Consider the following 21,389-nt stretch of genomic DNA (forward strand, 5'->3'; position numbering starts at 1 on the left):
TGAAGCAGGAGACACAGAATCTGAAGCAGGCTCCAGGCTCTGAGCTGTCAGCATAGAGCCTGACTTAGGGCTTGAACTCATGAACTGTGAGATCATGACCTGAGCTGGAGTTGGACGCTTAACCGACTGAGCTACCCAGGTGCTCCTCAATCAGAGCCATTATAATAATCTCTGAATCTCTGAATGTCTCTGCTCCCTCCTTTTCTATTCCCACACTATTTCTTTTGTCTATTTTCCACACAGCAGTCAGAGATGTTTCTAAACTTCACGTCAGATTATGTTAGTCCCTGCACTACACTCTATATCTCTTAGATCTCATATCCTGCCACTTTCCCCCTCACTCATCCTGTGGCAGCCATATCAGTCCACTTCCTCCCCTTCCAACACCCTGGCACATGACATCTTAGGGTGTTTCATTGGCTGTTCCCTCTGCCTGGAATACCACTCCCCCAGATGTCTGCACAACTCACTGTCTTGCTTCATTCAGGCTTTCACTCCAATGTCATCTTAGAGAGAATGTCCATCCTTGATCACCAAACTTAAAATAACATTCTTCTTCCCTGTTACTCTGTCCATTTATTCTATTTCATGTTTTTTCAGCACTTATCCCACCTGATACCTATCTATTTATTTATTCACTGTCTTCTCTTTTTCTTCTAGGATGTAAGCCCCATAAAAAAGAGGGGTTTGTCTATTTACATTGTTTTACCTGCAGTGCCTGGCATAAGGCATGCAATAAATACTGCTTGAATGAATGAATGTAATGAACGAGCAGGACACCACTGAACCTTCATGGTGAGGTGGAGAGGAAAACATGCCAAAGTAGGAGGCCCCAACAAGGTGGGGTGACCTTGGGCAACTTACACAGGCTCTGTTGGATTTTGCCTACTCAATTGTAAAATGAGGTGTTTGGATTAAATGATTGCTAAAATCACCTCAGCTCTAAGAAGTTATGATTGAATGACTCTGAGGTTTGATTACTTTTCACTTTTCACTCTCTGTGACACCTCAGGCTGTGAAATACAACATCCTCAGTATATATACTCCCTTCCTAATGAATAGTGAAAAGAGAGAAATTAAACAAGATTACAGACAAATCCATTTTAGCAATATCAACATATGACATGATCATTATGTAATATTTCAATGCCCATACTGAAAATAGACCTTACTTCTAACGAAGACATGACAGTTATTTTTTAATCCACCTGGCATTTCATTAAGAGGGAGATAACTAATGTGTTTACCTCAGAATACTTTCTTGGCTCATCATTGTTCTAAGGACATAAGACTACATCAGAGCAGAAATTGCTATTGGCAATTCAAGTAGGCAGCTCTGCCATGGAAAAATACTCATGTAAATGACCAAAGTGAACACCACCTAAAAAGAGATTTCATTTCATTTATGTATTTATGCATATAGACATCACCTACTTCCAAGAAAGTTCTAATAAGAAACATTAATACTATTGTGCTGAACATCCTCCCCTTGGATCGTATCTACTCTCCATTCTTTTCTGTGGCCCAGGGAGTTGTGTTACATGGCTCCCTTGACCCCTGGATTCTGGTTGGATTCAGTCAAAATGGAACACTAGAGATCAGTTTAGGAAGGAGACTGAGGTTGGGAGAATTGATCCCCCTGTTCCTACCCCTGCAGAGTTGTGTTGACCAGCTGTGTCCTCCACCAAAGTTCTCAGCTCCTATCGGGTGGCCCTCCCCACATAGCTGTCTTTGACTGGTCAATGGGTGGTAATGCAGCCCGGCTATTGCATGATGTCTTGTGATTATCCTGAATTCCAACCCTCCTTTGTCAATTGTCCTCTTATTATATTCTTCTTGATTTATTCTAATTTTGAGTGTGCCATCTGTTTCCTATTAAGAATCATTAAAATAGAAAATTAGTAAGAGAATGTAAGACAAAAAATTAAGAGGATGGGAATATAGTTATGTCAGCAAACCAAGACTAAAATGGGGTGCTGTAATTGAACATGGTTAAAGTTAAAAGGAAGCATTTAGCTCTTATTTGCTAATAATAGACAACATCCTAGCACATCAGGAGCTGACAGCATGTACCGGGGGGAGGGAGGCAAACCACCCAGTGGATAGCATTTTTAGTAGAACTGCTTTACAGAAGAATCTAAATCAATCCTCATATAATATTGCATCAACCTTTATAAGGCCTATGGTATAAAACTAAATTATAGTCCTGTGAAACTTTCTCTAGAAAGTGAAAGTGATGCTGCACACAAGGTGATAAAAAGTGAAAATATTATATAAAGGTATATACAATGTTCTTGTCATCTGACTTGGTATAGAAATAGAGTTTGGAAACTTCAGGAATGAATAATAGTCATGTCCTTATAAATATTGATTTTTTTTCTGGCCAAACTTTCAAAAAACATACTTTTGTAACTATAAAGTGTTTATGTCCATTGTAGATAGTTTGGAAAATACAAACAAGCACACAAAATGTAATAAAAGTCACCCCAAGTCCTAAACTAGTATGAAAAGAAAATTATTAACAATATCCATATATCCTTTTTCTATATACATGAGGAATTTAACTTACCTAGAATCATACTCCACATATTATTTTTAACCTCTTTTTAACATGTATTAGTATATCTTGTATACCTTGTTTGTCTACCACATAATTTTTAGTGTTTGCATAGTGTTTCATTATGTGAAATATTGCATTTAACTGTTTTTTAAAGTTTGTTTGTTTATTTATTTATTACGAGATGGGGAGTGCATACGTGCATGCAAGCAGGGGAGGGGCAGAGAGAGAGAGAGAGAGAGAGAGAGAGAGAATCCTAAGCAGGCTCTGAGTTGTCAGCACAGAGCCTGATGCAGGGCTTGATCTCATGGACCACGAGATCATAACCTAGGCTGAAATCAAGAGTCGGACACTTAACCAACTGAGCCACCCAGGAGTCCTCTATTTAACCAATTTCTTATTTTACACTGTTACATGTAAACTTTCACATTTTTAAGGCTGTAATGAACATACCTATACCTGAATCTTTGTATATGTCCCTGCTTATTAATTCTCAAACTTTGTTTCTTAATTCTTAAGGCTTTTGCCAGTGATTTTATTTGTTTTTCAGGAAGAGTATAACAATCTACCCTCTTACCATTGGTGGATGTACTTGTTTACCAGGTTGGAGATTGGTGGCAAAATGTTCAAGTGTAAGACACTGATAAGTAGCTGAAATACAAATAATCTGAAATGTGGACTGAAAGGAGTTCTATTCAAATAATCTGGCAGGATGGTGGCAAATTTCACTTTGTATTGTGATTTCTTACCCATGTAGAGAGTTTTCAAATATTTGCATAAAGAATGTCATGTAAAGTAATTCTCTTGGGGCCAAATTTTTATTCAGAAGCTCCAGCAGATCCTGAGTTGAAGCCCACAGAGATCTCTATGCCACAAGTATAGAAGAGATGAATGTTGGCTAAAAGTTTTGAGGCCAGAGGTGACAAAGTGTCCATCTTTAGAAAAAAAAAGTCTTTAATCTGATTTGTAGACAATCTGATTTAAAGACATACTATGCCTTCAGGCTCTTTTGAGATTAAATGCACCTCCATCCCACACATGACTTAGTGAGTAGGCTACTGACTGTTTATTGTCTAACTGGATGCTTTATTAATAGTTTTGGATTTATATAAGTTGATATAAGAAAAGTATTGTGTGCAATGTTGCTTTCCTATATCGTTTTTCCCTGGATTTATTTGGCAGTTGCATATCATGTACATTTCATTAGCTAGATGCAATATTAGATACAAATAAGTACTACAGCATAAGGCATGTTTCTTACCTTTCAGCAATTCACACAAAAGTGTGAAAAGTTATCTGGTGAAATATAGATGCTTGTCAAATTCATTGTATAGAAAGAAGAGTCATACTTCAGTTGGTGGCAATTTTATGGGATACAGGTTGATCTACACGGAACAAATAGAAAAAAATTACAGTAAAAAATATGAACACTTTCTATTAAGAGGTATTGCTGCTTTCATATGTAACAATATCACTGTTTTGTGAGGGTTCATATTCCAGACCAAAAGTAGAAAAGAGAGCTGTAAGATGCAAAGAATTAGCTAAGTAAATTAGAATCTAGAAAATGGACTGAAAGTTGCTCTATCTCCATAGCTTATTAGTAATGGCACTGGATATTTTGAACTTCCTATTTCATACATTTTATGTATCTGGTTAAGAATAATGAACTCCTTCTGAATAAGTCATTAAAGTCTTTGAAATAATGATCTGGGAGCAAGGTGTAAAAGTTTGTTCAAAAATTCAACACCACACATATTGCTTGAAATCAGAGACCAAACTGTCTTCCTTCTATGATATTTGAGCCCTAACTTTTTGCTTTCATGAAATTCTTATTTCATGTTGAATTATAATAATTCTTGGACTGAAGGAGTGAAAAAATATAATTTGATGGTTGTGTAGTATTAGTACAAGTTTTTAAAAATTAAACCCTGAGGTACTCCAATGCTGTAAACATCACTTCCTGGTGGAGTTTTTAATAGGAAAAATATTGTTTGGAAGATTAGAAAGGTAAGGTAGGATATAAAAGTGATCTCAAACTCTTTGAAAAGTTAGCATAGCATTATTTTAGAGAACGGTTTCTTCAGTTTATTGACACTTTTACTGGCTTCACTTTACCAAAATGAGCAAAATGTGGAAGGAAAGGGGAACATCCCTGATATGAATCTGAGATTATAGAGGGGTAGTAATGAGGGCCTGTTTTGCTTTTCAGAAAAGCAAGCTTTTTCTAGAAACCTCATCTGTGGGAGTCAAGGGACAAGCTTTAAATGCAACTCTTCTCATTTTAACTATCCTTCTGATTTCCCTATCACTGGAATATTAAAAGTATCACTCAAGAAGTAAAACGCAGGGTGTTTGAAATCTGTTTCTTAACAAATGTCCCAAAGGGCTAGTTAAATATCCTTAGCCTTAACTTTAGTTTGAGGCTTTCAAAGCCAATAATTCTTGACATACATACTTCCCGCTCCTATTAATTGACAAAAGGTGAATGGAACTGTCCTTAGGGAAGTGCTTAGTTCAGACTTTACCATCCTGCAAATAAAACTGCTGGCCTTGTTCCCATCCACAACTTTGTTATTCTCAGACCAGAGACCAGAAGAAGCTTCCACTCACCTAATGGTGATCAATTAAGCCCTATTATGTGTGAGACATGATACAAGGTACTACAATGCAAAGATGAATAATGTGAACCAATATGGAAAGTGCTATGCTAAGGACACATAAATAGTGCCTTAGAAGGTACACCTATGTCTGGAGGAGAGAAGAAGGAGGAAGGCTGAGAAAGCAGTGTTAAAATTGCATCTTAAAGGATGGACAGGAGAGATTTAGCAGGCCACAGGTAGGATAGACCATGCTAGGCATGTAGTAAATGCCTAAATGTATCAGTAACAGTGCATTGTCAGAGCCTCATGAAAATGAATCAAGGAATACAAGGCAGGATGAAGAATGGAGAGTAATAAACCTTCGCCAATGGTCATTGGTGTGCCAAGGATGGCTAAGCTTTTTTTCCTGGAGGGTTCAGAGGATGATTCAAGGAGATTTGTTTTGGTAATAAGGGTAGAGTAAAATTGACAGGTGGAAGAGGGAAATGGAGTCATTTTTGTTGAGAAAACTTTGCAAAAGGCAGATAAGAATGAAAGTACATAGCCACCTTTTTCTTCTATTTATATTCTGACCCTAGAGATCTCTTCTAGTCCTGAGGCATCAAATGCCATTGTAAGTAGATATTTCCTTAATTTATACCTCCAGCCCTGAATCGACCCTTGAGCCACCCATCTGTACCTCCACACGTTTATTTGGGATCTCCACTTCAAGGCCTTGCAGTCACGTCAACTGTTTAATGTTCAATACTGAGCTCCTGATGGTCTTTCTTTCCCAGACCTGTTATTCTTCCAGTATTCCATCTCAGTTATTGGTACCATCATTCAACCAGGTGCTCTAGCAAAAAGCTAGGAATCATCCTTGATTCCTTTTTTCTTCAGCTTTAATATTCATTTCCTCAGTGAGCACTCTGGTCCCACTCAAAAACCATCTCAGATATAAACATTTCATTTCCTGGTCCAAGTGATCATTTTTACCTTATTCTTCTATCTCATCTCCTTGTTTCTCCTTTGCTTCTCTACTGTCTTATTTTTAACTCAATATTGAGAGCTGTCTTTTAAAAATCTCAGTCAGATCACGTCACACCTTGCTTTAAACTTATCTATAGCTTTTCTTTGTTTCTAGACCTAACTCCTTGCCAAATCATCTAGCTCTCAGCTAGCTTCTCAATCTCACCTCCACTCTTAACTCAACCACATGCTCCATCCAGCCACACTGGCTTCTTCCCAGTCCTGAAAATGCACAAGGTCTTTCCCACTCAATGCTATTGGACCTAGAGCTCCCGCTTCCTGTGGTGATCACCCTCCATTTCTTCCCATAATTGTCTCACTCTCATCTTTTAAATTTTGATTCAAATGTCATTACAAAAATATGCCTTCTAGTAAAAATTCTACCCAATTTTTTTTAAATCATTGCTATAATTATTTCCTTCTTAGAATGTATGATGTAATATTCTGTTAATTCATTTACATATTTATTCTCTTTGTCTCTCTCTTTCTAGAAAGTCCCAGCAATATGAGGCAGAGAGCTTATTTCTCTTTTGAGCATCATATCCCAAATATTCAACACAATATCTGGCTTAAAGCATATGTTCAGTAAATATTTGTTGAACAAATGAATGCCAAAGTCAGTAGTGTCTTAAGACTACATAGATAAGGGTTGACAGAATCAAATACACAAAGAAATTATGTAAAATAAGGATTGAAAAGGATCATTTTGTTCACTCACTTGGAAGTCAGTGGTAAGAGTAGTGAATTTGGAGGGAAGGCAGAGATAGGAATATTACAGATGAGGAATAAAGCAGGAGATGAGAATTGAAGAACAGTAAGTAAGATGCTTGACTGAAGAAGAGAACAATGAAGGATGAGGTGCTACAGTCTCAGGGGTCTAAAGAAAGTCCTTTTAAATTTTTGTAAATGGGTGAGATTTGTACATATTTCCATGTGAGGAGAAGGAAGCAGCACAGACCAAGAAGTTGAAGGTATAAGGGAGAGAGGGGTAAATGATGGAGTAAGTTTATGGGGAAGATGGAATTAGGGAATAGGATCTGGAGCCCAAGAGGGATTTATTGTCCCTTTGTACAGATACCTCTTTTTCTAAAAGGCAGGCATCAAGGAAGGTACCATTTATAGTCTCCATTTCCCCTGATAAAAGTGAAGAAGAGGAGGCAGATATGCAGCTTAACATAGTGAATGGGTTTGGAATATGTCCATGAGAACACAAGAGGTATTAACCAGGAATTCATAAAAGGAATGCTGATTATCAATGAATATTCAGTTGAAACCATAAATTTGGTATAATTTTCTAGAGTTGTGTAATTCATTCATCAATCAAATGTTTATTAGGTATATATCATGTTCTAAACCCTGTAGTTAATGTTGGAAGTGCCAAGATAGATAAATCACATTTTCTGAAGTGCAGTGGGAGAGAGAAACAAATATACTAATTAGCAAGGCCTTGAGAAGAGGACTATAATGGAGGAATAAAATTATATGATCAGAAAACTGAGGATGATAGCAAAGGAATGGGTAGGTCCTGATCATAGAATCAATGGCTATAATTGAAGATTTCAGAATTGAAACTGAAATGTGTTTGATGATAATAGAATCCTGGAGGAAGTCGTGACTCCTGGAATAGAGGAAGTTATGGAACTGTGAGATTAGTAGGTTGGAAGGGCATTCAGGCAGATGCTGAAGTTGTCTAGGGAAGTAAAAGGGGTTGTTTTGGACAAGTTCTGTGTGGCTGTGACCCTCATATCTGAATTCTTCATAAATATTTGAAAATGACCTTTAGTGTAAAAGTAGCAGTTAATGAGGAAAATGCTCGAACCATTCCTCAGCCTCCTGGCATGTGGGGCACCAGAGGATAAGCATCCTTCGCTCAAGAGAATTCCAGTCAAAATAATCATGTAGTGGTCTGAAGTTTGAAGATGTAGAGGATTTTATGTGTGATGACACAGGGCTTTCAGAGAGCCCAGTAGAAAGCACTGAGAAAGAATAAATAGGGCTCACATAAGAGAGGGAGGGAGGGAGGGAGAGAGGGAGATGGAGAGGGAGAGAGAGAGAGACTCACACTGTAGCAATGTCTGAGCATACTAGAGAGTTGGGGATGGAAATAATTGATCCTGAGATACCAAAAGCCTCTGGTGTGACATATTTATATGACCTTCAGAGGATACTGCACCAAATGGTATCTGTCTTCTGAGGACACCAGCAACCTGGTTGTCCAGGTTGGACCTAAAGGATTTGTCCAGTTGTAGTCAAGGGATTGTCGACAAAAGGACCACTGACTTCCCTCCAAGGCCAACACTGAGAGTAAGCAAATATTGTTGGTCATTTAGAGCCTAGAGGCAAATGCTCTTTAATCCAATATCTGCTCTTTTTTAAAATTTAGTTTTGAAGTAGCTTTACTTTCTCTGATTATGAAAGAAATACATATTCATTGCAAAACATAAAGTAACACAAAAATTACACAAAGTGTAAAATAAACACCATTTAAACCCCAGAGGGAGATGATATAATCATTGTTAACATTTCCATATCTGACACTGATAGAATGCCCGGGCATTTATCAGTCAGGACTCTGAAACACACCTTATCAGTCAGTGTTTTCTTTCTCTGCCTCCCCTGCCCTCTCTTTGCTATCTTTCTAGCTTCATCTCTGTTCTTCCCAAATTCAAATCTCAGTTATCTACGGAGTGAAATCATGGTACCTTGACCTCACCCAGTTACTTGTTATGCTTTGAGCAGATGTTTCCATTGTGACTGCTGGTGTGGCGGCCCTGTGGCAGAGCTGCGATGACTGTGGCCATGTTGCTTGGGAGGCTTCCTTTGTGCTCCCAGAGGTCAGAGACCATGTTGCTAAGGCAAGTCTGGAAACCACTTAGCTTTTCATATTCACTTCTCAAAAGAGACAATGCCACGCTGGGGGTGAAGCTAACATGTCCTCCACAACAGACCTTCTGCTGGCAGTCACTCATTATCATTCACCACTGAAGTACTCTACTTTTTACCAACAAGATCCAGTCTCTTGAGTTGCACACAACATGGTGAGCCAAGTGGTTGAAGGGGCCTCTGTCAAATACACATTAACTTCAATTGCCCCATCACCAGGGGAACCTTGAATGATGGTTTCATCCTCCTGAAAATAGCATACATAGGGGCGCCTGGGTGGCTCAGTCGGTTAAGCATCTGACTTCAACTCAGGTCATGATCTCACGGTTCATGAGTTCAAGCCCTGCCTCAGGCTCTGTGCTGACAGCTCAGAGCCTGGAGCCTGCTTCAGATTCTGTGTCTCCCTCTCTCTTTCTGCCCCTACCCCACTCATGCTCTCTCTCTCTTTCTCAAAAATAAATAAACATTAAAAAAAAAGAGAAGAGCATATGTATACTTCCAGTTTTCTCAGGCTGTCTCCATTTCCAGAGAAGGGAAATAAAACAGGCCTAGTAAGAACAATGCTTTCACCTTTTTGAGCTTGATAAATGTGTCCTTTATTTTACCACATAAGTCAGAACTACTATATATCATAACCCTGCTATTTTTTTCTTGTTCTCCTTCCTCCCACCTATCTCCTGCCACTTCCCCAGAAGCATAAAGCTTTCAACATCCTGCTGTCCATTAGCATAAATAAACTCATGCTTTTAAAGTAAGAATAGGTTTAATGCTATATTTGTTAAAGACTGCATTACCATAAGAGGATAAAAATATTCTTGAGTAACAGGTAGATCATATGCTTTAGAGACAATAACATACTTCTATTGTGGTTCCCTGAAAGTCGATTATTTTAGCCATAGATTCAGGCTTTAGATCTTGGCACAAGTTACATTTCCACTTCAGAAACCGTTAAACCATGCAGTTTCTCAGGACTTGTATCTTCAGGTTTTCATTTATTTTTTGTCTGCTGTCAATATACTATAGGCAGATCTAAGAAATGAAAAATATAAAGTACCATTTAAGTTTAATATTGGCTATAGGAACCACAGGATAATGTTGTTATAACTTTTCTCCTCATTTTAACATATATGTTGTTAATTTAGATTTTATGTAACATTTACACAATAGATAAGAAAATATTGGGCTAAAAAAGAACAGAAGTGGCAAGAAGTGGAAATGAGAGATCTTCAGCGTCTAGAAGAACTGAAGAAATTAATGGCTGAACAGTCAGTAAAAGACAGAGAAAGGTAAAAAAAAATCTTAAATTGCATAGTAATGGAGATGGTTTGGGTAAACAGTATCAGAGGGAGCATTTTTTTATACTTAATGTATCCTTCCAATGTTTGTATCCCACAAATAGATAAAATGATACTTGTAATGTATTTCAGTCTCTCATATTCATACATAAATCTCTGGTTTGCCATTTTGTTCCTTGGATAGCTTCCTAGTTAAAGCCCTTACAGAGGATTTTATAGTATTTGATTGCCCATTGTGTGCATGAAAGGATACTGGGTGCTACTATGACTTAATATGTAGACCTAGAAGGAGGAAACCATTATTCAGGTAAGAAGGGAGACCCATTTAATATAATTGAGGCTGAGAAGGACAATACACAATTATACTGTGTATGTGATTCATTCTAGTATACTTAGAATGCACTCTGTAGGAAAACATGGAGGGTTTCTTGGAATAGTGTATTTTTAGAGCTGAAAAGGGCATTTGAGACCAACTAACCCAGTGTCCTCATTTTATGAATGAGAAATTAAACTGAGAAATTAACTGAGAAATTAAAATTATTTTTCCAAGTTTACTGTATCAATCAGTGTCAGTGAAGAGACAAAGATAACATAATAATTTGAATAGGGAAAGTTTAAGATAAAGAATTATTAATTCTAACAGAAAACCTCTGTTATGTAAAGAGATAAAGAGAGCTTTGAAGACAACTCCAGGGCTTAAGGAAGGTTCCCATAGAAGAAACAAATATGGAAGTGCCTCACCAACCCCCACTCCCGACCCTCCATGGTTGAGATTCAGATCTCATTGTAGAAGGCATGGTTGTGCCCCACTGAATGGTGGAGAAGTTATTATATGGGCTCAACCAGGTCTTGTTCAGAGTCACTGGGAAAGCAAGAAACACCCTGCCTGGGTGTAGGAAGCCAAAGCTGGAAGTCAACCATTGGGATGCTTGCAAAACTCAGTGGGGATCTGACCATGGGAGTGCCTCTTAAGTTTGTTGGGAAACTGACCATTGGGCACCAGTGGAACTCCATGGGCACAGGTGCCACTGTGTGTTCCCCACACATGCAGCCGGCAGCCATGTGGTAGGAGCAAGAAGGGGTAAACACTGGAATCAGGAAAGAAAGCCCCTTCCTCCTTCAGTATCTTTCCAGAACCCCTTTCTGACATAGCTTAACATTGTGCCAGCTGCAAGGGAGAAATAGTTACAGGGTCTATCTTGTTTTCATAGAGTAGGCAATGAAGGGTGAATTTGGAGTTAAGAGACAATAAATTGGTAGCCCACATAGTTATCTAGTTTACCTAGCTTCTGAGTAGATTTTCACAGGAGACAAATTAAGAATAGCTCTTTTATTTCATAATGGAAGTCACAATAGTTTTTTCTTTACTGTTAGTCAATGTAAAAAATTTGCCTGGAACTCTGTACTTTCTGCTCAGTTTTGCTGTGAATCTAAAATTGCTCTAAAAATAAAATCTATTAAAAAATTATTCCTTAGATTTATACATAATCTTGGGGGACATAGCCATTTTATTTATTTATTTATTTTTAGAGAGACAGAGACAGCATGAGGGGAGGGGCAGACAGAGAGGGAGACAGAAAATCCCAAGCAGGCTCCACACTGCCAGCACAGAGACCAATGCAGGGTACGAACTCACAAACCATGAGATCATGACCTGAGCTGAAACCACGAGTTGTATGCTTAACCGACTGAGCCACCCAGGTGCCCTGGACTTAGTAATTTTATACAGTTAGGTTCACTTGTATCTAGGAAGCTTCCCCTGTGACCCATGGGGCAGTTATCTCAAACTCCAGTCACCAAGCTTGCAGCCTAATGTGGAGTTCCACATACATGCCAGGCTATTCCTAAAGATTTTCTGGATGAAATTCACATCATTTTCTAGGTGTCTCAGGATTTTAGAGTTCAAGGCTAAGAGGTGACAGTCAATGAGAAACCAGCCAAACAAATACAAAGTGCTTACCAGCAGATAGGCCATGCCATGGGTCAGAGGCAAAAATCCCACCAACAGCTAAATACTAAAGAGCAAGGCAATGGTGGAGGTCAAAGTCTGGGTGGATAGTCTGAAGCTATGCTGGGGAAACAAGAGAGCCACAGGAATTAAAGGGGGTGGGAAGAACAGAACAGATGTGAGGTCCCAGCATCTAGCAGACAGGCTTCTAATAGAATCTCCCCTCGCAGCCAGGGAGTTTCTTTGATTACAGAGCCATTTCGGTCTTTTCCTTCCTGTTCCAATAATTATCAAGATTAGCTGACTCAGAAATCCAGTTGAAAAGAAGAAAAGGAAAATCAGATTAATCTGCATTACATAACAGGAAAAAATAGGCATATTACAACATAACGAAAAGAGTACTAAGGACTAGGAACCAGGGGACCAGGTTTTTAGTCTTCAATCTTCTTGGAATAGTGTCTGATCTGGCCAAAGCTATTCAGCCTCTATAGGGCTCTGCTTTATACTTTGTAAAATTGAACTGTATAACCTCTGAGGGCTAAGTAAGCTATCAACGTTTAAGGGTCTATGATCTGTATGTTCTACTCATGCGAAATGTAGATTCAGAAAGTTATGAATCTAGTTCTTTCGTGCCATTGGGAAATCAGTGAGGAAGGCCATTGAAATATCAGGATCATATATCAAGAAATAGTTCCCAGAAAATTTTGGATGATGTTGTAGATTAAAGCATAGTCCTCATTCTGTGATGTAGGGAGATGGAACTCAACGTGTAAAAACTGCTGGTAGCTTTTGCTCCTGGCAAGAACTAGAAGTTGTGTTCTTTTATAACCATCCTGACACTAAGAAATTTGGTTAATTTGTTTTTCTCTGCTACTGAAATACAATTCACAAACCTCATGTTTAATATTTTAACTGGAGGCCCCTTTTTTTTTTTCATATCAGAATAAGAGCTTAAAACTGTTTCCAGATCTGTTAAAAACATGCACACATGGCCTTGAGGGTTTAAAAATGTCCATTGTTTATTTTCTTTTTCTAGTTTTTAATTCTAAGGTTAAGTTTCTTGAAAACAATATTCATAAATTAGCAGATATATTATGTTGAACCATAAGAAAATTCCATTTTTGCAGGTCAGAAATGGTTAAGTATTGGCAGTTTCATGTGGTTCAACATAAAGAGATAAAGTAATTCATTTTACTTATTAATTATGTTTTCCTTCTCAGTTATACTCTGAGTTTTGCCCTTATTATTTTATTGTTTTTGTTTTTGCCAAAGATTCCACTAACCCTAAGGCCTATTTTCTTTCTGAACATGCCAGAGAGGTTAAGAAGGAAGGTTCTTTAATTAAGTTGTCGACATTGGAATCTTGGCTCTATCCTTTATAGCTATGTGACTTTGGGGTAAATTATTTAACTTGCCTATGCTTAAATTTCTTCATCTGTAAAATAAAGACATATATAATGTCTGCTTCATAGGATTGTTGTAAGGATTAAATGAAGTATTGAATGCAACACTCATCAAATATAAGCAATTACTATCAATTGAATTTTTTAAGTTTATTTATTTGTTTTGAGGGAGAGAGTGTGTATGGATGTACCAGCACACTGTCAGCACAGAACCTGACATGGGGCTTGGTCTCATGAACCCGTGAGATCGTGACCTGAGACTAAATCAAGAGTCGGGTGCTTAACTAACTGAGCCACCAGGGCACCCCAACCAATTGAATTTTTAAAACACAAGACACCTTCTAACAATTTTTTTCTCAAAGTGTTTAAGCATTTTAAATATTTTAGATAAAACATGTAATAATGAGGACATTTTTATTAAAAATAAAACAAGGTTAAAGCAAAAGTGCCCCTTGATCACTACTCTCATACAGTGTCTTCTCTAGAAGCCCTTTCTGTTTTCCATTGTTTAATACTTATGCATGCATACTATGTACCTACATAAAAAATAAGTTGAAGAAGAACAACAGAAATCCAATACATTTTATGATATAATACTGTTGTGTTAGCTCAGACCTCCATAATAAAATACCAGACTGGTGGCTTAAACAGCAGAAATTTTTTTTCTCCATAGTTTTGGAAACTATAAGTCTAAGATCAAGGTGCCAGCATGGTGAGTTTCTGGGAGAACTTTCTTTGTGGCTTATAGACAACTGATTTTAGACTTTGTGCCCATAGGTGGGGAGAGAGACAGTAGCTCTCTGTCTCTTCTTATAAGGTCACTAACCCCATCGTGAGGGCCCACCCTCATGACATCTAAACCAAATGATTTCCCAAAGGCCTCTTCTCCAAATATTATCACATAGGAGGGTGGGACTTCAACATATGAATTTTAGAGAGACAAGTTCAGTTTATAGCAGCCATTTGTGTTTTTAAAAAAACAAACAAAAGCATTTATGTATCCACAAATAACTTATTTACTATTAAGTACTGTTTACTGTTGCTGCTAGTATGTAAGGTTTTTGTTCCAATTAGAAGAGGTTCTACCTTCTGGTGGCAAAGTACGTAGATCCCCTATCCAGAAGTAGACAAATTAGGAAAAAAAAAACCCTTTCTGAACCATGGCACTCAGCTTGACAAGCAGCAGCAAAGCTGGATGTCATTCCCTATTTATACTCCTGGTCTGGCATTGCTTTTGCAAAGCAAAAACTGCAAAACGACACACGGCATTCCTGCAAATAGACCTACCTAATTCTTTTAAAATAGTATATATCATCCAGATTTCTTCTAAAGTTTAGCCATCTGGAATTTATTTCCAAGAATGATACGAGCTAAGTGTTTGACTTTCATTTTTTGGTCTAAATTGATAGCTCTCTCAACACCAATTATTTAATGATTCATCCTAACCCACTGAGTTGAAATGCCACCTTTATTATATATTATACTTCTAATTATACTTTCATATCCATATGGACTCTTATTAGATTAAATAAAAACTGATCTATATTTATATTTCTACATCAATACCATGCTATTTTAATTAATCTCTTTTGCTATCTGTTAGAGAAAGTGTTCACTCATTATTCTTTTCAAAATATCTTATTCTTTTTTTTAAATTTTTTAATATTTGTTTATTTTTGAGAGAGAGACAGAGACAGAGTGAGAGCTGGGGAGGGACAAAGAGAGAGGGAAACACAGAATCTGAAGCAGGCTCCAGGCTCTGAGCTGTCAGCACAGGGCTTGACGCAGGGCTCAAACTCACGAACTGCAAGATCATGACCTGAGCTGAAGTTGGACGCTTACCAACTGAGCCACCCAGGTGCCCCATATCTTAGTTATTCTTATGTCGAATTTCATTTTTAAAAATCTTGTCAATTGTTTGCATTGATATTTTGTTAAAGAATGCTGCCATATATACCAAATTAAATTTCCAACCTAGGATCATCCTTCCAGAATAGCTCTCCAGTTCAAGTCTTCTCTCAATTTCTTCTGAAGATTTCATAGTTTGTTGGTTTTGTTTTGTTTTGTTTTGTTTTGTTTTGTTTTGTTTTTTCTGGTGAAGGCTTGGAATAAGTAGAAATTGATGACCAAGAAGCTGATTCTAAATTTTCTTTAGTAGCAGTGTGAGGAAAAGTGTATGAACTAGGAAGTAGCAGTGGGGATGCAGAAATGACAAATGTTCATCAAGTATTTAGGTAAAATATGATGACTTGTTTCATTGGGAATGGAGTTTGAGGTAAGACAGAGGAAGAAGCATGATCCTGAATATTACTGAACTATATCTATCCTCTTAGGTTGAAAATTTTAATTTGTTTTCAGTCTCTTTTATTTTCTAATAAATTTATTTGGCTATAGGTTCCTTTTTTAACCTGAGTCTCTTGGCCTGCATTCTATACGTTTTCAAATAAGGTTTCATTATATAATTTCTAAATAATTTACATTGCATTTTTGATGTCTTAACAATAAATTGGTAGATATTGGAGTGTTTGCCAAAGGCAAGGTTACTGATAGTTTTCAATTTTTTTCTACTTGTCTACTTTCCATGTCTTTTTTTCTTTTTAAAATTATTTTTACACTTATTTATTTATTTTTGAAAGACAGAGAGAAACACAGCACAAGTGGGGGAGGGGCAGAGAGAGAGGGAGACACATAATCCGAAGCAGGCTCCATGCTCTGAGCTGTCAGCACAGAGCCTGATGCGGGGCTCGAACCCACAAACCGTGAGATCATGACCTGAGCCTAAGTTGGATGCTCAACCAACAGAGCCACTCAGGAGCCTCATTTTCCATGTCTTTTCATAATAATGTGCAAACATTTAAAATGCTTTATGGAAAGCTACCAACCCTGCTACTTTTAACATTAAAAAAAACCCTCTATTGAATAGCAATTTATATATGAATTCTCTTGTTTTCAGTGTACAATGAAATGATTTTTAGTAAATTTATATACATGTACAACCATGGCTATGGTCCAGTTTTATATCATTTACATTAACCCAGAAAGATCTCTCATGCCCATTTCCATTAATTCCTTTTCCTACACAGCCCCAAATGACCACTAGTCTATTTCTTTCTTTTTTTTAATTTTCTTTTTTCTTTTTTAAATTTACATCCAAATTAGTTAGCATATAGTGAAACAATGATTTCAAGAGTATATTCCTTAATGCCCCTTACCCACTTAGCCCATCCCCCTTCCCACAACCCCTCCCGTAACCCTCAGTTTGTTCTCCATATTTATGAGTCTCTTCTGTTTTTTCCGCCTCACTGTTTTTATATTATTTTTGTTTCCCTTCCCTTATGTTCATCTGTTTTGTTTCTTAAAGTCCTCATATGAGTGAAGTCATATGATTTTTGTCTTTCTCTGACTGACTAATTTCGCTTAGCATAATCCCCTCCAGTTCCATCCACATAGTTGCAAATGGCAAGATTTCATTCTTTTTGATTGCTGAGTAATACTCCATGGTATATATATACCACATCTTCTTTATCCATTCATCCATCGATGGACATTTGGGCTCCTTCCATACTTTGGCTATTGCTGAAAGTGCTGCTATAAACATGGGGGTGCATATGTCCCTTCGAAACAGCACACCTGTATCCCGTGGATAAATGCCTAGTAGTGCAATTGCTGGGTCGTAGGGTAGTTCTATTTTTAGTTTTTTGAGGAACCTCCATACTGTTTTCCAGAGTGTCTGCACCAGCTTGCATTCCCACCAACAATGCAAAACAGATCCTCTTTCTCCGCATCCTCACCAACATCTGTTGTTGCCTGAGTTGTTAATGTTAGCCATTCTGACAGGTGTAAGGTGGTATCTCATTGTGGTTTTGATTTGTATTTCCCTGATGATGAGTGATGTTGAGCATTTTTTCATGTGTCAGTTGGCAATCTGGATGTCTTCCTTGGAGAAGTGTCTATTCATGTCTTTTGCCCATTTCTTCACTGGATTATTTGTTTTTTGGGTGTTGAGTTTGATAAGTTCTTTATAGATTTTGGATACTAACCCTTTATCTGATATGTCATTTGCAAATATCTTCTCCCATTCTGTCGGTTGCCTTTTAGTTTTGCTGATTGTTTCCTTTGCTGTACAGAAGCTTTTTATTTTGATGAGGTACCATTCATTTTTGCTTTTGTTTTCCTTGCCTCTGGAGATGTGTTGAGTAAGAATTTGCTGCGGCCAAGATCAAAGAGGTTTTTGCCTGCTTCTCTTCGAGAATTTTGATGGCTTCCTGTCTTACATTTAGGTCTTTCATCATTTTGAGTTTATTTTTGTGTATGGTGTAAGAAAGTGGTCCAGGTTCATTCTTCTGCATGTCACTGTCCAGTTTTCCCAACACCACTTGCTGAAGAGACTGTCTTTATTCCATTGGATATTCGTTCTTGCTTTGTCAGAGATTAGTTGGCCATACGTTTGTGGGTCCATTTCTGGGTTCTCTATTCTGTTGTATTGATCTGAGTGTCTTGTGCCAGTACCATACTGTCTTGATGATTACAGCTTTGTAGTATGGCTTGAAGTCTGGGATTGTGATGCCTCCTGCTTTGGTTTTATTTTTCAAGATTGCTTTGGGTATTCGGGGTCTTTTCTGGTTCCATACAAATTTTAGGATTTTTTGTTCTAGTTCTGTGAAGAATGCTGGTGTTACTTTCATAGGGATTGCTTGAATATTTAGATTGCTTTGGGTAGTATCAACATTTTAACAATATTTGTTCTTCCTATCCAGGAGCATGGAATCTTTTTCCATTTTTTTGTGTTTTCTTCAATTTCTTTCATAACCTTTCTATAGTTTTCAGTGTATAGATTTTTCACCTCTTTGGGTAGATTTATTCCTAGGTATTTTATGGTTTTTTTGTGCAACTGTAAATGGGATCGATTCCTTGATTTCTCTTTCTGTCGCTTCATTGATGGTGTATAGGAATGCAACCAATTTCTGTGCATTGATTTTATATCCTGCCACTTTGCTGAATTCATGAATCAATTCTAGCAGTTTTTTTCATGGAACCTTTAGGGTTTTCCATATAGAGTATCATGTCATCTGCAAAGAGTGAAAGTTTGATCTCCTCCTGGCCGATTTGGATGCCTTTTATTTCTTTGTGTTTTCTGACTGCAGAGGCCAAGACTTCCAATACTATGTTGAATAACAGTGGCGAGAGTGGACATCCCTGTCTTGTTCCTGACCTTAGGGGGAAGGCTCTCAGTTTTTCCTCATTGAAGATGATATTAGCGTTTGTCTTTCATATATGGCTTTTATGATCTTGAGGTATGCTCCTTCTCGCCCTACTTTCTTGAAGATTTTTATCAAGAAAGGATGCTGTATTTTGTCAAATGCTTTCTCTGCATCTGTTGAGAGGATCATATGGTTCTTGTCCTTTCTTTTATTGATGTGATGAATCATGTTACTTGTTTTGTGGATATTGAACCAGCCCTGCATCCCAGGTATAAATCCCACTTGGTTGTGGTGAATGATTTTTTTAATGTATTGTTGGATCTGGTTGGCTAATATCTTGTTGAGGATTTTTCACCCATGTTCATCAGGGAAATTGGTCTATAGTTCTCCTTTTTAGTGGGGTCCCTGTCTGGTTTTGGAATCAAGGTAATGCTGGCTTCATAGAAAGAGTTTGGAAGTTTTCTTTCCATTTCCATTTTTTGGAACAGTTTCATGAGAATAGGTGTTAACTCTTCCTTAAATGTTTGGTAGAATTCCCCTGGAAAGCCATCTGGCCCTGGACTCTTGTTTTTTGGCAGATTTTTGATTAATAGTTTGATTTCCTTACTGGTTATGGGTCTGTTCAAATTTTCTATTATTTCTTCCTGTTTCAGTTTTGGTAGTGTATATGTTTCTAGGAATTTTTCCATTTCTTCCAGATTGCCCATTTTATTGGCATATAATTGCTCATAATATTCTCTTATTGTTTTTATTTCTGTTGTATTGGTTGTGATCTCTCCTCTTTCATTCTTGATTTTATTTATTAGGGTCCTTTCCTTTTTCTCCTTGATCAAACTGGCTAGTGGTGTATCAATTTTGTTAATTCTTTCAAAGAACCAGCTTCTGATTTTATTGAGCTGTTCTACTCTTTTGGTATCGGTAACATTAATTTCTGCTCTAATCTTATTATTTCCTGTCTTCTGCTGGTTTGGGGTTTTATTTGCTGTTTTTTTCCATCTCCTTAAGGTGTAAGGTTAGGTTGTATATCTGAGATCTTTCTTCCTTCTTTAGGAAGGCCTGGATTGCTATATACTTTCCTCTTATAACTGCCTTTGCTGTGTCCCAGAGGTTTTGGGTTGTGGTGTTATCATTTTCATTGACTTCCATATACTTTTTAATTTCCTCTTTTACTGCTTGGTTAGCCCATTCATTCTTTAGTAGGATGTTCTTCAGTCTCCAAGTATTTGTTACTTTTCCAATTTTTTTCTTGTGGTTGATTTCAAGTTTCATAACGTTGTGGTCTGAAAATATGCACAGTATGATCTCGATCTTTTTGTACTTGCTTAGGGCTGATTTGTGTCCCAGTGTATGGTCTATTCTGGAGAATGTTCCATGTGCACTGGAGAAGAATGTATATTCTGCTGCTTTAGGATATAATGTTCTGAATATATCTGTTAAGTCCATCTGGTCCAGTGTGTCATTTAAAGCCATTGTTTCCTTGTTGATTTTTTGATTAGATGATCTGTCCATTGCTGTAAGTGGGGTGTTGAAGTCTTCTACTATTATGGTATTACTATTGATGAGTTTCTTTTTGTTTGTGATTAATTGATTTATATATTTGGGTTCTCTCACATTTGGAGCATAAATGTTTACAATTGTTGGGTCTTCTTGGTCTATAGACCCCTTGATTATGATATAATGCCCTTCTGCATCTCTTGATACAGTCTTTATTTTAAAGTCTAGATTGTCTGATATAAGTATGGCTACTCCAGCTTTCTTTTGTTGACCATTAGCATGATAGATGGTTCTCCATCCCCTTGTTTTCAATCTGAAGGTGTCTTTAGGTCTAAAGTGGGTCTCTTGTAAACAGCATATAGATGGATCTTGTTTTCTTATCCATTCTGTTACCCTATGTCTTTAGATTGGAGCATTGAGTCCATTGACATTTAGAGTGAGTACTGAAAGATATGAATTTATTGCCATTATGATGCTTGTAGAGTTGGAGTTTCTGGTGGTGTTCTCTGGTCCTTTCTAATCTTTGTTGCTTTTGGTATATATATATATATATATATATATATATATATATATATATATATATAAATTTTCATCTTTTCTCCCCTCAGAAAGTCCCCCTTAAAATTTCTTGCAGGGCTGGTTTAGTGGCCACTAACTCCTTTAATTTTTGTTTGCCTGGGAAACTTTTTATCTCTCCTTCTATTTTGAATGACAGCCTTGCTGGATAAAGAATTCTTGGATGAATATTTTTCTGATTCAGCACACTGAATATATCCCACCACTCCTTTCTGGCCTGCTGAGTTTCTGTGGATAGGTCTGCTGCAAACCTGCTCTGTCTTCCCTTGTATGTCAGGGACTTTTTTTCCCTTGCTGCTTTCATGATTCTCTCCTTGCCTATTTTGTGCATTTGACTATGATATGCCTTTGATCGTTGTTTTTTGTTGAATCTAATGGAGGTCCTCTGTGCTTCCTGGATTTTGATGTCTGTGTCTTTCCCCAG

General features: G+C 37.4%; 1 protein-coding gene across 2 annotated transcripts in view; it reads left to right on the top strand.

Annotated features, from left to right (window-relative positions):
• CCDC148 (coiled-coil domain containing 148) overlaps window positions 1–21,389 on the top strand; it is a 255,078-nt gene that overhangs the window by 179,307 nt on the left and 54,382 nt on the right. For both annotated transcript variants that reach the window (XM_047871442.1, XM_047871443.1), the window contains one exon: window positions 10,216–10,334. In XM_047871442.1, coding sequence (XP_047727398.1) covers window positions 10,216–10,334 — 119 coding nt within the window. The remainder of the gene's footprint in view (window positions 1–10,215; window positions 10,335–21,389) is intronic.

The sequence above is a fragment of the Prionailurus viverrinus genome, chromosome C1 (assembly GCF_022837055.1).
Source record: "Prionailurus viverrinus isolate Anna chromosome C1, UM_Priviv_1.0, whole genome shotgun sequence".
Classification (NCBI taxonomy): domain Eukaryota; kingdom Metazoa; phylum Chordata; class Mammalia; order Carnivora; family Felidae; genus Prionailurus; species Prionailurus viverrinus.